Source organism: Oncorhynchus mykiss, chromosome 11 (genome assembly GCF_013265735.2).
Source record: "Oncorhynchus mykiss isolate Arlee chromosome 11, USDA_OmykA_1.1, whole genome shotgun sequence".
NCBI lineage: Eukaryota > Metazoa > Chordata > Actinopteri > Salmoniformes > Salmonidae > Oncorhynchus > Oncorhynchus mykiss.
The window spans coordinates 50,121,205-50,133,506 of NC_048575.1; the positions used below are offsets into that span (position 1 = coordinate 50,121,205).

General features: G+C 42.9%; 1 protein-coding gene across 5 annotated transcripts; it reads right to left on the reverse strand.

Moving 5' to 3' along the window:
- Positions 1–736: 736 nt before the first annotated feature.
- Positions 737–9,244, reverse strand: LOC110535854 (endoplasmic reticulum mannosyl-oligosaccharide 1,2-alpha-mannosidase). 5 transcript variants are annotated; one of them, XM_021621189.2, is made up of 15 exons: positions 8,868–9,244; positions 7,394–8,656; positions 5,897–6,040; positions 5,247–5,355; positions 5,034–5,149; positions 4,791–4,897; positions 4,483–4,595; positions 4,087–4,263; positions 3,838–3,986; positions 3,403–3,591; positions 3,041–3,231; positions 2,147–2,267; positions 1,818–2,012; positions 1,522–1,653; positions 737–1,268 (listed from the first exon to the last, which is right to left on the reverse strand). In XM_021621189.2, exons 2-15 carry the CDS (start codon positions 7,406–7,408, stop codon positions 1,062–1,064), a joined length of 1,965 nt encoding a protein of 654 aa, XP_021476864.1. In that variant the 5' UTR covers positions 7,409–8,656; positions 8,868–9,244; the 3' UTR covers positions 737–1,061. The 5 variants fall into 5 exon arrangements, with proteins under 5 accessions (XP_021476864.1, XP_021476863.1, XP_021476866.1 ...); XM_021621188.2 differs by having other exon boundaries at positions 738–1,268; positions 4,087–4,266; positions 8,868–9,240; XM_021621191.2 differs by lacking the exons at positions 7,394–8,656; positions 8,868–9,244 and adding exons at positions 6,584–6,709; positions 6,808–7,098 and having other exon boundaries at positions 738–1,268; positions 4,087–4,266.
- Between the last annotated feature and the right edge of the window lie 3,058 nt (positions 9,245–12,302).

Consider the following 12,302-nt stretch of genomic DNA (forward strand, 5'->3'; position numbering starts at 1 on the left):
CTTCTGGATCATCCAAATGCTCTCTAGCAAACTTCAGACGGACCTGGACATGTACTGGCTTAAGCAGGGGGACACGTCTGGCACTGCAGGATTTGAGTCCCTGGCTGCGTATTGTGTTACTGATGGTAGGCTTTGTTACTTTGGTCCCAGCTCTCTGCAGGTCATTCACTAGGTCCCCCCGTGTGGTTCTGGGATTTTTGCTCACCGTTCTTGTGATCATTTTTGACCCCACGGGGTGAGATCTTGCGTGGAGCCCCAGATCGAGGGAGATTATCAGTGGTCTTGTATGTCGTCCATTTACTAATAATTGCTCCCACAGTTGATTTCTTCAAACCAAGCTGCTTACCTATTGCAGATTCAGTCTTCCCAGCCTGGTGCAGGTCTACAATTTTGTTTCTGGTGTCCTTTGGTCTTGGCCATAGTGGAGTTTGGAGTGTGACTGTTTGAGGTTGTGGACAGGTGTCTTTTATACTGATAACAAGTTCAAACAGGTGCCATTAATACAGGTAACGAGTGGAGGACAGAGGAGCCTCTTAAAGAAGAAGTTACAGGTCTGTGAGAGCCAGAAATCTTGTTTGTTTGTAGGTGACCAAATACTTATTTTCCACCATAATTTGCAGATAAATTCATTAAAAATGCTACAATGTGATTTTCTGGATTTCTTTTTCTCATTTTGTCTATCATAGTTGAAGTGTACCTATGATGAAAATTACAGGCCTCTCTCATCTTTTTAAGTGGGAGAACTTGCACAATTGGTGGCTGACTAAATACTTTTTTGCCCCACTGTATATTAAAGCTACTACGCTTCAATCTCACCCCAGCACTGCTGCAACCCCTCCCCATCATGGCTATAACAATCACTTTTTAAACAAACAATGAATTCCGGCTTTTAAAAATAGGCATTTTTCCAGAGTTTTCGATTAAGGAGAGGGTAAACCAACCCAAATTTGAGTCACTGAGATATGCAATAAGGAATAACAAGATATATTGGTGGTAGCCAAGCCCTGAGCTGTGATGTATTACTGTATATGTGCTTCATGTTGACTTGCCCTGTGTATCTCTCACTGTGCAGTGGGCCAGATGGGCAGGGGGTGAGCCTCTGTGTTGAACACATACTTGTCCAGACTGAGCAGCTCCGGGTCATCGGAGAACAGCAGGTAGAAGTATTTGAGAGTCTCCCCCAGGAAGAAACTCTCCATCTTGTCCCGGGGGCTGGGGTACTCTGGGTCCCGGACGTTGTTGATGGACGTGTAGCCACCAGTAGAAACCTGGTGAGACACACATGTTATTACGTTATCACATGTTGTTATCACACGTTATTATAAGAAGGATGCGTAACGTCTGTGGAATACTAACTCAATTAACACATAAGGATTCATCACTCACTTTAACAATGCATTTCTCAGTAGCCTGGTTCCAGATGACTCCTATTGTCATGCCAAACAGATCTGGGACCAGGCAGGTTCATTTACTTACAGTATTTACAGTAGTCTAGGCTGGTTAGTGACTGTGCTCGCTCACCTTGGTGTACTTGTTGAAGTTCTGGAGGATCTCCCAGCCCCAGTCCCTGTACTTCCTGTCTTTAGTGAACCTGTACAGATAGAACAAGCTCTCCACCGTCTCAGGGCGCAGGAGGTTGTGTCTGTCTGCAAGCTGAAGTAATGACACACACACGAGAAACAATCATATCAATTGCATCAACAGAAAAACACACTTCACAACAGTGAAATAAATTGTCAGGAACCAAATAGCACTTCAGTTGGGTGTTGATCATAACCATATCTCTGCTGTGAGTGTTGTTCAGAGCACACCCCTACCTTCACGTCAACATCTCCGATGCTGCCCTCGTGCATGTTAAAGTGGACAATCTCAGGGCTCAGGCCAGTCTCCATCTGGGCATACATCTGGTAGCAGGTCTCCATCAGCTGCTTGGCCAGCTCCATGTGTTCTGCTGGCAGGCCGTGGTGGGCCCCTAGAGCCAGGGTCCCAGGGAGGAAACACACCAGGTGGTCCTGACATGGGGGGGGGGGGGGGGGGGGGGGGGGGGGGTTCAGTGGAGAATGACCATGTCCATGTTACACAATCTAGAGAAAACAGCAGCTTTTTCAACACACACTCATCTAGTGTGCATAGTCAGTATCCTAACCATTTTGGGGCTGAACCTGCCATGGGAAAGCTCCCCTACGAAGGTCAGCCTGTTCGGAGAGGACTTCTTCAGCAGGTTCTTCTTCACTCCCTCCAGGGCCTGCAGGTAATCCTCCAGCAACCTGAGGAACACACAGTCACAGCTTTATAGCCAAGCACTCTGGAGCACAACCCGAGGAACACCCAAAACAGCCACAGCTTTACAGCCAAGCACATCTGTTTATGTGTACTGCTCTGTATAAGCACAACACTGCTTTGACTTAAATGAATATAGCCTATAACTTCACAAATACTGAGAAGCAGTCAGCTTAATGGTACTTGCGTAGTTTTCTGTTATTTTATACGTGTCCCATAGAATCCACAACACCAACTGATACAGCACTGAGCCAAGAAAAAAAAAATACAAGGATCTACTTTAAAAACATAGTACAATAACTCAAATCTGTCCTCAAGCTGTGCTGGGTCTGAGAGAGCTGTTCCAGGCAGCTCTGAAGACCTAGTTGTGCATGAAGTTGAGCAAATATCACCAGACAGAGTCATGAAATTTTCAGTCTTATGCACAGCCTGATACGACATACAGCTAGCTGTTCCTTCACATCCACACAGCTTGTCCAGCACTACAGGTAACAGAGAGACTTGGGCTGTTTAAGTCATCTCAGTTACATCAGGGGAGGGACAGCTCTGAGGAGATCAAGCTATGAGACTGTCAAACATGACAGCAAGCTAGAGCAGGGACAACTCCGCTGCCTGCCCCCAGTACTTAGCAGGGAGCCTAGACAAGATCAGTAGGACCTGAGTGGCTAGACCTGACTCAGAGAATTAGCGTCAGCCTAAACTTCATATACAGCCTTGAGAAAAGTAGACCGGAAAGTGTTTAGAAAAGAGTTTGACTCACGCCGTCTCCTTCTTGCCTCCCTGGATCCACTGTTTGAGGAGGTATTCGTAGTAGCTGTCTGCCCGTGCACCCAGCGTGAACATCCCCAAATGGGTGAACTGGCCGCTGTTGGTATTGATGAACATGGGGACGAGGCCATCCTGCTTCCCCTCCAGCTTGTGGACTTTCTGCATGACCTCATCCACTGCAGCCTGTAGAAGAAGGGATGGAGAAAGTCAGTTAAATGTCATCAGAGATGATTGATAGAGTGCTGTATAAATCAAACCTGACGTCAAATCGAGTCCTGCCATTGGAACATTGCTTTTGAGTGTTGGTATGAACATTACCAACAGATCCTGATACTCTGTTGTGGCTTGGTTTACCTGGTAGCGTGTGTCCTGAGTGAGGCGACTCAGCTCCCTAAATTCCAGCTGGATGCTTGTGACCTCCGCAACAGTGCTGTCCGACGTCCATCGAGGGGGGTGGGCCGTACCCTTCCCAATGTTCACATCTGAGTAGGGGATCTTGGATGGGGTGTTGAAGGCAGGCATTAACCTCGTTCCTATATCTTTCTGCAAAGTCATAAAAATAAAATAAAAAAACACAAATGCCCATCAATTTGGTTTCCTTAACCAGACCCCCATCTCCCAAATATGTTTTTCTTAATTTCAGGACTTAATTCATATGACCAGCAGCATTAGCAGCAGCCCATGAAAGGGTCTTTGAGAGACAGAGGGACTGGAGGAGGAAGTGCCAGAGGCCCAGCAGCAGAAACAGTAAGTGCCAGCTCTCTATAGGTCTCCCTGTACGTGACTCACAGCCTTGTCCAGGAACAGAGTGTCTCCAGTCAGATGGTAAGTGCTTAGCAAGCCGCCCAGGATACGGATGGTGCTCTCAAACAGGTTCACGTCCACGTCTTTATCAAAGGACAGCTCTGTGGACACCCAGGTCTTAGCCTCCTCAAACTCTGTCCAAAAGAGGGCAAGAAACTTTAGTGGTCTAACTCCATGAAAACTCTGATACAGAAGGTATATAGAAAAGCTGGATCATGAATGTACTGTAGGTACCTTTTTTGAGGTTGAGGATCCACATTGTATCCAGTGCATCAATTAGGGTCAAGCCTAGGCCAAACCACTCTCCATAGGACTTAGACATGGGCCTCAGCTCATCTTTCCCCCAGGCAAACTCTTTGTAGCCCTTCCATGCATGTCTGAAAGCATCACGTACTGCCTCAAGCCTATCGACTTCTGAAACACACACGTGCCAAGATAATAGGCCACCATCCAAGTCCGTTCCAGAATTATGAATTCACTACTTCTATTTAAGTCTCTTTCAGGCCATGCACACATCAAACTCAAAGTGTGGTTAATAAACTCAGCTGTTGTTCATGGTCATGAAGGGGTGCTATGGAGGGTTTGAGCAGAGACAGAGAGAGACAGTAGGGGCATAAACATGGCAAAGACCTGGCTCCTTGTGTGAATGGCCCTCTTGCTCAACCTCTGGGACATCCACCTTGTTCGCTGCTTCCTTGGCAGTTCTTCTTTCAGTGGCTTGGTCAATCATGGCCACACGCCAGCTAAACACACATAGGGGCCAGTCAATGAGATGAGAAGACAAGAAAACATGTATATATTTGCTTGGAATCGAGTTGTATATTTTATTCAGATTACGCATCACAATCCACTTCTCTAACCCATGCAATAAAGGTGTATCAGTATGTTGTTATCAATCAGTCCATCAGTTCTCTCCACTGATTAGAGGCTAGTCTTACTTCTCTCCCTCCTCTTTCTCCACCTGGGTATCTGACACATTCCCTTTCTTTTGCAGTCGGTTCTGCAGGCCGGGTGGCCCCCGCTTGTGGGCTGCCCTCTTCTGCTTCTGAAGGAAGAGACATGGTAAAGGGAGGGAAAAGCTTTACTTCAGAAACCCAGCTTACTGGATGTGTCAATCCACATATTTTCTCATAGTCAAAGGTTGGCTTTAGTAGTAAAGCAGAGGAGTGGAATGTACCAACCTCTGAAGGTGACTCTGGTACTAACGGTCGGTTCAGTTTGTCCAACTCAGGTTGGACCTCATGGATGGCAGGTTTCAGAGCATGGTCCCCTTCCTCCTTCGCAACAACAGCCAAGCCTGGGGAGGAAGCAGAGGGGAGAATGCTCAGTCTCTGGTGCCTCGGGAACAGTCACCACCATACATTATAACAATTCCATTGTTTTGCTGGACTTACCTCGGAAATGTTCTGTGACACTGGGGTTAGTAGCAATCCCACAAACTAACATGAGAGCCACGGTGAAGAGGATTAGGTTGCGCTGCAATCTGGATAACAGTTTCCATTTCTGTGGATATATGGGTGCAATTTGGGTGAGAGAGAAAATGACAAAGCCATAAGCACAGGGTGAATTAGATTAAAAACTCATTTGTAAATTGACTGCGCTGGCTTGTCCGTCAGGAGAGACAAACACACGGTCAACTAGAAATACAGAAGAATCACTGAATGTCACACACAGTGCTACATGTCTGATCAACTGCGTCACTATAGTAACATGCTGCTACTATACAGAAGCACTGCAGCGTCGTATTCTTCTGATAAACAACGGTCATACCTCTACTGACTAACAGTGACAGGTCTGAGCACCAGTCATGTCCTTTCTGAGTGGCTATCACATGATATTATGGTTATGATCACAATTATGTCTTTGAGACATTTTTTTTATTCAAGTTAGTAAACCATTAAAATGTCATGCTACATTTGATGTACCAAACATTCAGTGCGATATGCCTTACAGCATATAAATAAACTGTAAATAGCACATAATGAGTCATCGGATCAGTGTGTGAGATAAGTAAGTTGGTTGACTTCCTTCAGCCATCACTCACCCTCCAGCAGGACTGTCTTCTCCACTGTTTATTGTTATTATAGATGCCACTTCCTTGTCCAGTGAGGGTTAAAGACACAAAGTCCGTCCTTGATGGTGGGTTCATGTCTCCAGCCCACCCCACGGTGAAGTCATAGGCACAGTGCTAGAGGGAGAAAGTGGGCTGCCAATTAGAAATGACAGCAGATGCAATATATAGGCAACACATTATCTTCTCTGATACAAACTCAACTGTAGAGATGTGGTTTATTAGATCAAAACAGATTGAGCTACTTTTAATATTGAGGACACATGCATACATATATATATATATATATATATATATATGATCACTTTGTTTTAATAGAGAAATAAAACTAATCTGAAAACAAAGCAATGCAGTTTCGTTTACATTTTGCTGCTGTCACTTATTGCAGTCTGTCAGCCACTTGTCCTCACTATTGAAAATATTTCTTACATTTTTTCCTAAACAAGTAAATTGAGTTTAGAAAGGAAATGCATGCCTTTAGTTGTGTAATACTGTATGCCATCTGACGAGGAAGCCTGGAGGCTATTCACCTCAGGAGTCCTGGCGCAACAGCTGTTAATTACGATGTGAAACATCAGCGCCAAACCTACATAATCATTTACTGTCTGCCAATAAAACCCAGGCTAAAACTACAGATGTTGAATTTAGAAATACCTTTACATTTTAAACTACAACGTATCGTCTCTTGTGCTCTTCGGAGCTCCCAATTCCAATGTCCTGGGTCTTGAGCGAGGCTTGACGGATTCACAGAGCGACTAGAGACCGAGGCATTACGAGGCCTACAGCCTAAAAACAAGCCGTTACACGAGTACAGTCAATTCGCAATAAACGAGGAGCATGTCTTACAGGATAAACGCAAGTGTTTGTTTAAAATGATTGCCTACCTTGAAGAGAATGGTCCTCTACTCAACAGCAGCAGAAATGTCTATGCTCAGTGTCAGGAAAAAGTCATCTGAGCGATCAGAGCAATGGCAACAATGTCCGAGGACGATACACTGTAGTTATCGCCTTTCTCTCATGTCAACACTTCGCCCGATTATTTTCATGAAACATCATAGCTTCTTCATCGGTAGTCAATGTTCATTAATCTAATGTAGTCAAATCACATCGCTTTTTAAGTGCTTTAAGTTTTAATTAAAATGGCTTATATTTTCCACTTGTTTGGGTGCTTTTTGTGTAGTGGCAATACCAATGAATTATGAATAAATTAGTACAATACTTTAATTTATTCATATATTTCAGTTGAACCCCAAACAATTACTGGTATCTCGTGTGCATATTACAAAACATGAGAGCATATGGATTATATATATATATATATATATATAGAGAGAGAGAGAGAGATCGATCATTGACTGGATACTTAAAACACTTGAAGAAAACTGGCCAGCAAATAAATTAAGTAAATCACACAATTTACAAACACACACCTTTCAGCAAAGATGAAACTGAGCAACACTTTAAAGATACCTTTGTCTCTGTCATTGAAGTTCCATACCATGTTCAAAGCCTGCTGCATGCAATCCAGTATCAATTGTAAGCACATTATCAAGAGCAGCCACCACATAAAGTCCCTCCTGGAGTTTTTCCATTCGAATCAGAACTGTTTTTCACAGAACTGGGGAATCATTTTTCCCTTGTCAAAGCTTCTCAGGTTGGGGTTCATGATAGAATAAAGCCAAGTAAGGGTGTAAAATCATGTGGTAAATTGAAGAGGGACAAAGATAAACCTCTAGCAGGGACATCATAATAAGGTGCAGTGAGGTAAAAACACAGGAGACACAAAGGATCTACAGAAAACGTCAACGTTGGTCTTATTGAATGACCTATATACATCAACTTTGTTTTATAGTACCGCAATGTTCCTCTGTATCAACAGACATCAGAACATTACAATTTCACAAATGGTACTTAGGCTACTGCATCTATCAGGTGCTGCAATAAAATGTTATCACCAAATACAATTAATTGCCATAGCTCCTAATAGTTCTAATTCTATTAGTCTTCCTACTTTTTGACCAAGGGATCAATATTGATATGTTCCTTAGTTTCTAACTTGGGATGTAAGGGTAGAGTGAGCACAGATTTGGGAAACATTGTTAAGTTGCGGCAGTGAAGGTTGTGTAAACCACAGTGCTCTTGGTCAAGAACATACCTGAATTAAGTATGGGAATGTTTGTAAAAAACTAAATTATAGCACCATAAACATTTAAGGAAACCACCATCATTTAAACCAATTACATGAATAAGCATGTTTCAATATCACAAATGAAATCAGTGTACACAAAATACAAAGATACTTTCATTCAGGAATATCCCTGGCAACAGACCAACCAGTTCATGTTTGTTATCTGGTTAACCTTTGGAGAGAGAAAACAGACACTTTGTCCTGTTGGTTGGTACTTCTACTTTGTCAATAAACAATTCTGTCATGAGAAGTGGAGAAATGCTGATGCCTTTCTCTGTCTCTTTCCAGTATCTCAGTCATTTCCCCACTAGCTGGAGGTTGTCTGGTGATTGTCTCATTGTTGTCTCTGCTCTTATCAGTCCTTAGAGAGAGTGTCTCTTTTTCCTTTAGCTGAAGCACACAGACCCGACAGTGAATCCAAACTCCTGTGTGAGGTCACTGCTTCCGAACACTGCCAGATCTCTCAGTGGAAGCAGATCGAGGTCCTCGCTCTCAAACTGGAACCCTGACTCACGACGGTCTCCGGAATCCAGCTCCTCAGAGGACTGCGAAGGAAACACAAAGTAAATTACAAGCACTGAAGTGACACTCTTCACCATCCCTCAACAGCCCCCTCCTCTACATCATCATTTTGCTACACCCGCAATAACATCTGCCAATTGTGTATGTGACCAATACAATTTGATTGATTGATCACCATCATCATCATCATCATCTAATACAGTACATGGTAATCATTATAGTCTGAAAACATACCACACACTCTCGTAATGTCCCCAGGTAACTTTGTCTTTGTGTGTCTGCCAGGAACTTCACCTCTCTTTCCCCTGGTCCCTGTCTGTCCCAGGCTGGCAGGAGTAGGTCATGTTCTGACTGGTGAGCCTGCTGTTAACCTAAGGAACCTCATCTGCACTACATCCGGTCCTGGATACTCAAACTGGGAGAGGGAATGGAAGGTGTGGTTTCAAAGCATCAAATCAAACTAAGGACACGAGAGCAAGACAGAATCAAGGTTGGATTTGAGCCTCACTTGAAAGCCTCTTTCCATTGAACTCAACCAATGAAATTAGATATTTGTCCTAGAATCCTTCAGCCATGCCTTCATTGGCACCTGTGGTTTGAACGAATTTCAAACACACATAGCATATGTTATTACCACATGAAAAAATATCTATAGTTCAGAGGGTCCCAGAGCCAGAGGTGTGTGTGGAAGTACCTGAGGCTGGAGCGGAGAAAGACAGCTCTTTGGTGCTGCAGTGAAGTCACAGTAGACCAGAATGACATCAGCTGGGCTGCCCTGGTTAGGATCAATGTAACACATCCCTGGAACATCCTTCACGTCAAAAAATGATTAGAGTTTAATCTCTCTGCTGCTGTAGAGTACAACTGCTCCCACACAAATCTAATAAACACATTGTACATTTTTTTTGTAACAGTATTTTTATTGGAATTTCACAATTTTCACCCATATTAAGAGATACAACAGAGACAAAGCACACAGAAAAAAAGCAAGAAAAACAGCACCCACTTACACATATCTACGCGTATATATATATATATATACACATACACACACACACACACACACCCATACATATACATACATACTCATGCATATACACACATATACGCGTACGCACACACACACCCATACATACGTACACCATTTTCCTCTTCCCGCTCGGTGCTTCTCTCACCCTATCACCATCATTGCGTCTCTCAATACATACATTTTAAACAAACTTACAAACAGAAATTAAACAAAAAAAGCTCAGTTTAAACCAAGAGGTTAGGTTCCACACATGGAACGTACAGTGTAGTTCTGAAATACATAGATCCCCGCCATTCTACGAGAATCCTTGCAGCATAATAGCTGATACCTCAGGTTCTAGGTAATTTAGATAAGGTTCCCATACTTTGTAGAACTGGTCTGTTTTAGAATGCAATGTACGTGTCAGATATTCCAGAGGCAGCCATTCAAATAGTAACTTATGCCAATCTTTAATAGATGAGCCTTATCACTAATCCACTGTAAAAGGATGTTTTTCCTCGCTGCGAAGGTAAGGATGTTGTAAAGCCTCCTTTTACCCACAGAAGTAACATGCCTACTAGGGAGACCTAACAGTAAAGAAACTGGGTCCAATTCTAGATCAACCCCTAGGATCTTTTCAATTTCTTGCAGAACACCAGACCAGTATCTTTGTATTTTGGTACATGACCATAAACAATGTGTCAGGGTGCCTGTATCAGTTTTGCATTTAAGACACTGAGGGGAAGAGGAAGTGGGGCTAAAAGCATGTCTGCGATTTGGGGATATATGCAATCTGTGTATTATTCTTAATTGGATTGCTCTAGTACGATTACATATAGATATTGTTTTTGCATATCTCCAAATGTCCTCCCACATCTCTTTGTCAATAGTAACAGACAATTCTTTCTCCCACACTTGTTTCACCCTCTGTGTGTTGACAGCAGAAAGGGACCTTAAAGTATCATAAAACAGACTTATAGACATTTTCCTTTGTGGGAAAAAAAGCATTCTTTCAATGACAGATACATCAGGGTTACCAATTAAGGTGGTGCTCTTCAGAATATAATGTCTTACTTGTAGGAAGCGGAAAAAGTCCTGTTTTGGGAGTCGATATTTCTCGACCATCTGCTCAAATGACAACAAAATTTTATCAGCAAATAAGTCATTTAGCCTGCGTATGCCCTTATTAAGCCAAAAGTTAAAGCCAGCATCCAGCAATCCTGGACTGAAATCTGGGTTGTTAAGAATTGGGGTAAGAGCAGAGGTTAGTTTGGACCTTCCCAGGAAGCGTTGAACTGACCTCCATACTTTGAGTGTGTTAAGTGTAACGGGATTATTGCAGTGATCTTCTACAGACTTGAAACTTCTGAAAAATAAAAGATCCTGTAAGGAGTATTTTGAAAGAGAAGTCTCAATGTCTAACCAAATAGAGGAGTCATCATTTGTGATCCAGTCAGAAATATAACAAAGGTGGGCACACCATTGATAGAACCTGATATTGGGCAGGTCCAAGCCGCCCATAGAACTTGAACATCACCAATGAGCAGCCCCTGTATAGCAGGCGTTGCCCTGATGGCCTCGGCCAGTGGTTCCATAACGAGTGCAAAGAGGAGGGGGGATAACGGACAGCCCTGTCTGGTACCTCTATGTATAGAGAAGCTATTTGACCGTAGCCCATTAGTAAGGACAGCAGCCTGAGGATCATCATATACAACTTTCACCCATTTTATAAAGTTGTCACCCAGACCAAATTTATTTAGAGCAAATAATAGGTAAGACCACTCCACACGATCAAATGCTTTCTCAGCATCTAGGGAGAGCACAAGACCATCCACAGCACTTTGTTGGTAGGCTTGAATTACATTAAGAAGCCGCCTGACATTGTTGCATGACTTACGGCCCTTAATGAAGCCAGTTTGGTCTCCTTTCACAATTAGTGGCAGTGAGTCCCCTAATCTTGTGGCTAGAATTTTAGAAAGCAATTTTCTATCCACATTGAGAAGGGAAATTGGTCTGTACGAAGAACAAGACTCTGGACATTTTCCCTTTTTGAGAATAAGTGAAATGTTGGCTTCTCTCAGCGTTTGAGGGAGTTGGTCATTTGAAAATGAGTGATTAAACATATCACGCAGTGGCTCAAGGATCAGGCCATGGAACTCTTTATAGAACTCACTACAAAACCCGTCTGGTCCTGGGGCCTTACCATTTTGCAGATTCTTAATTGCGAACATTATCTCTTCCTTGGTAATAGGGGCATTAAGGAGGGACCTCTGCTCTTCGGAGATAGTAGGGAGCTCAATCTTACAAAATAAGTTCTCCATTAATTTGGGTGCATCATTTGGCAGTTCTTAGGCATAAAGGTTTACATAAAATGTCTTAAATGAGTCACTTATCAATTTATTTTCATATAAATGATTACCATCAGAATCAGTAATAGTAGCAATTGACTGAGAGTCAGCTCTCTTTTCAGCTAAGTATGCCAAGTACTTTCCTGGCTTATCGCCATGTTCATATAGCTTTTGCCTGACAAATCTCATTTTCTTTTCAGCGTCCTGTGTTAGGAGAGAGTCTAACGTTGATCTAATGACTGATATTTCCTTTAATAGGGCAGGAGTGGGCGTTTTAATGTAGTCCTTCTCTTTAGTTCCTAATTCACCCTC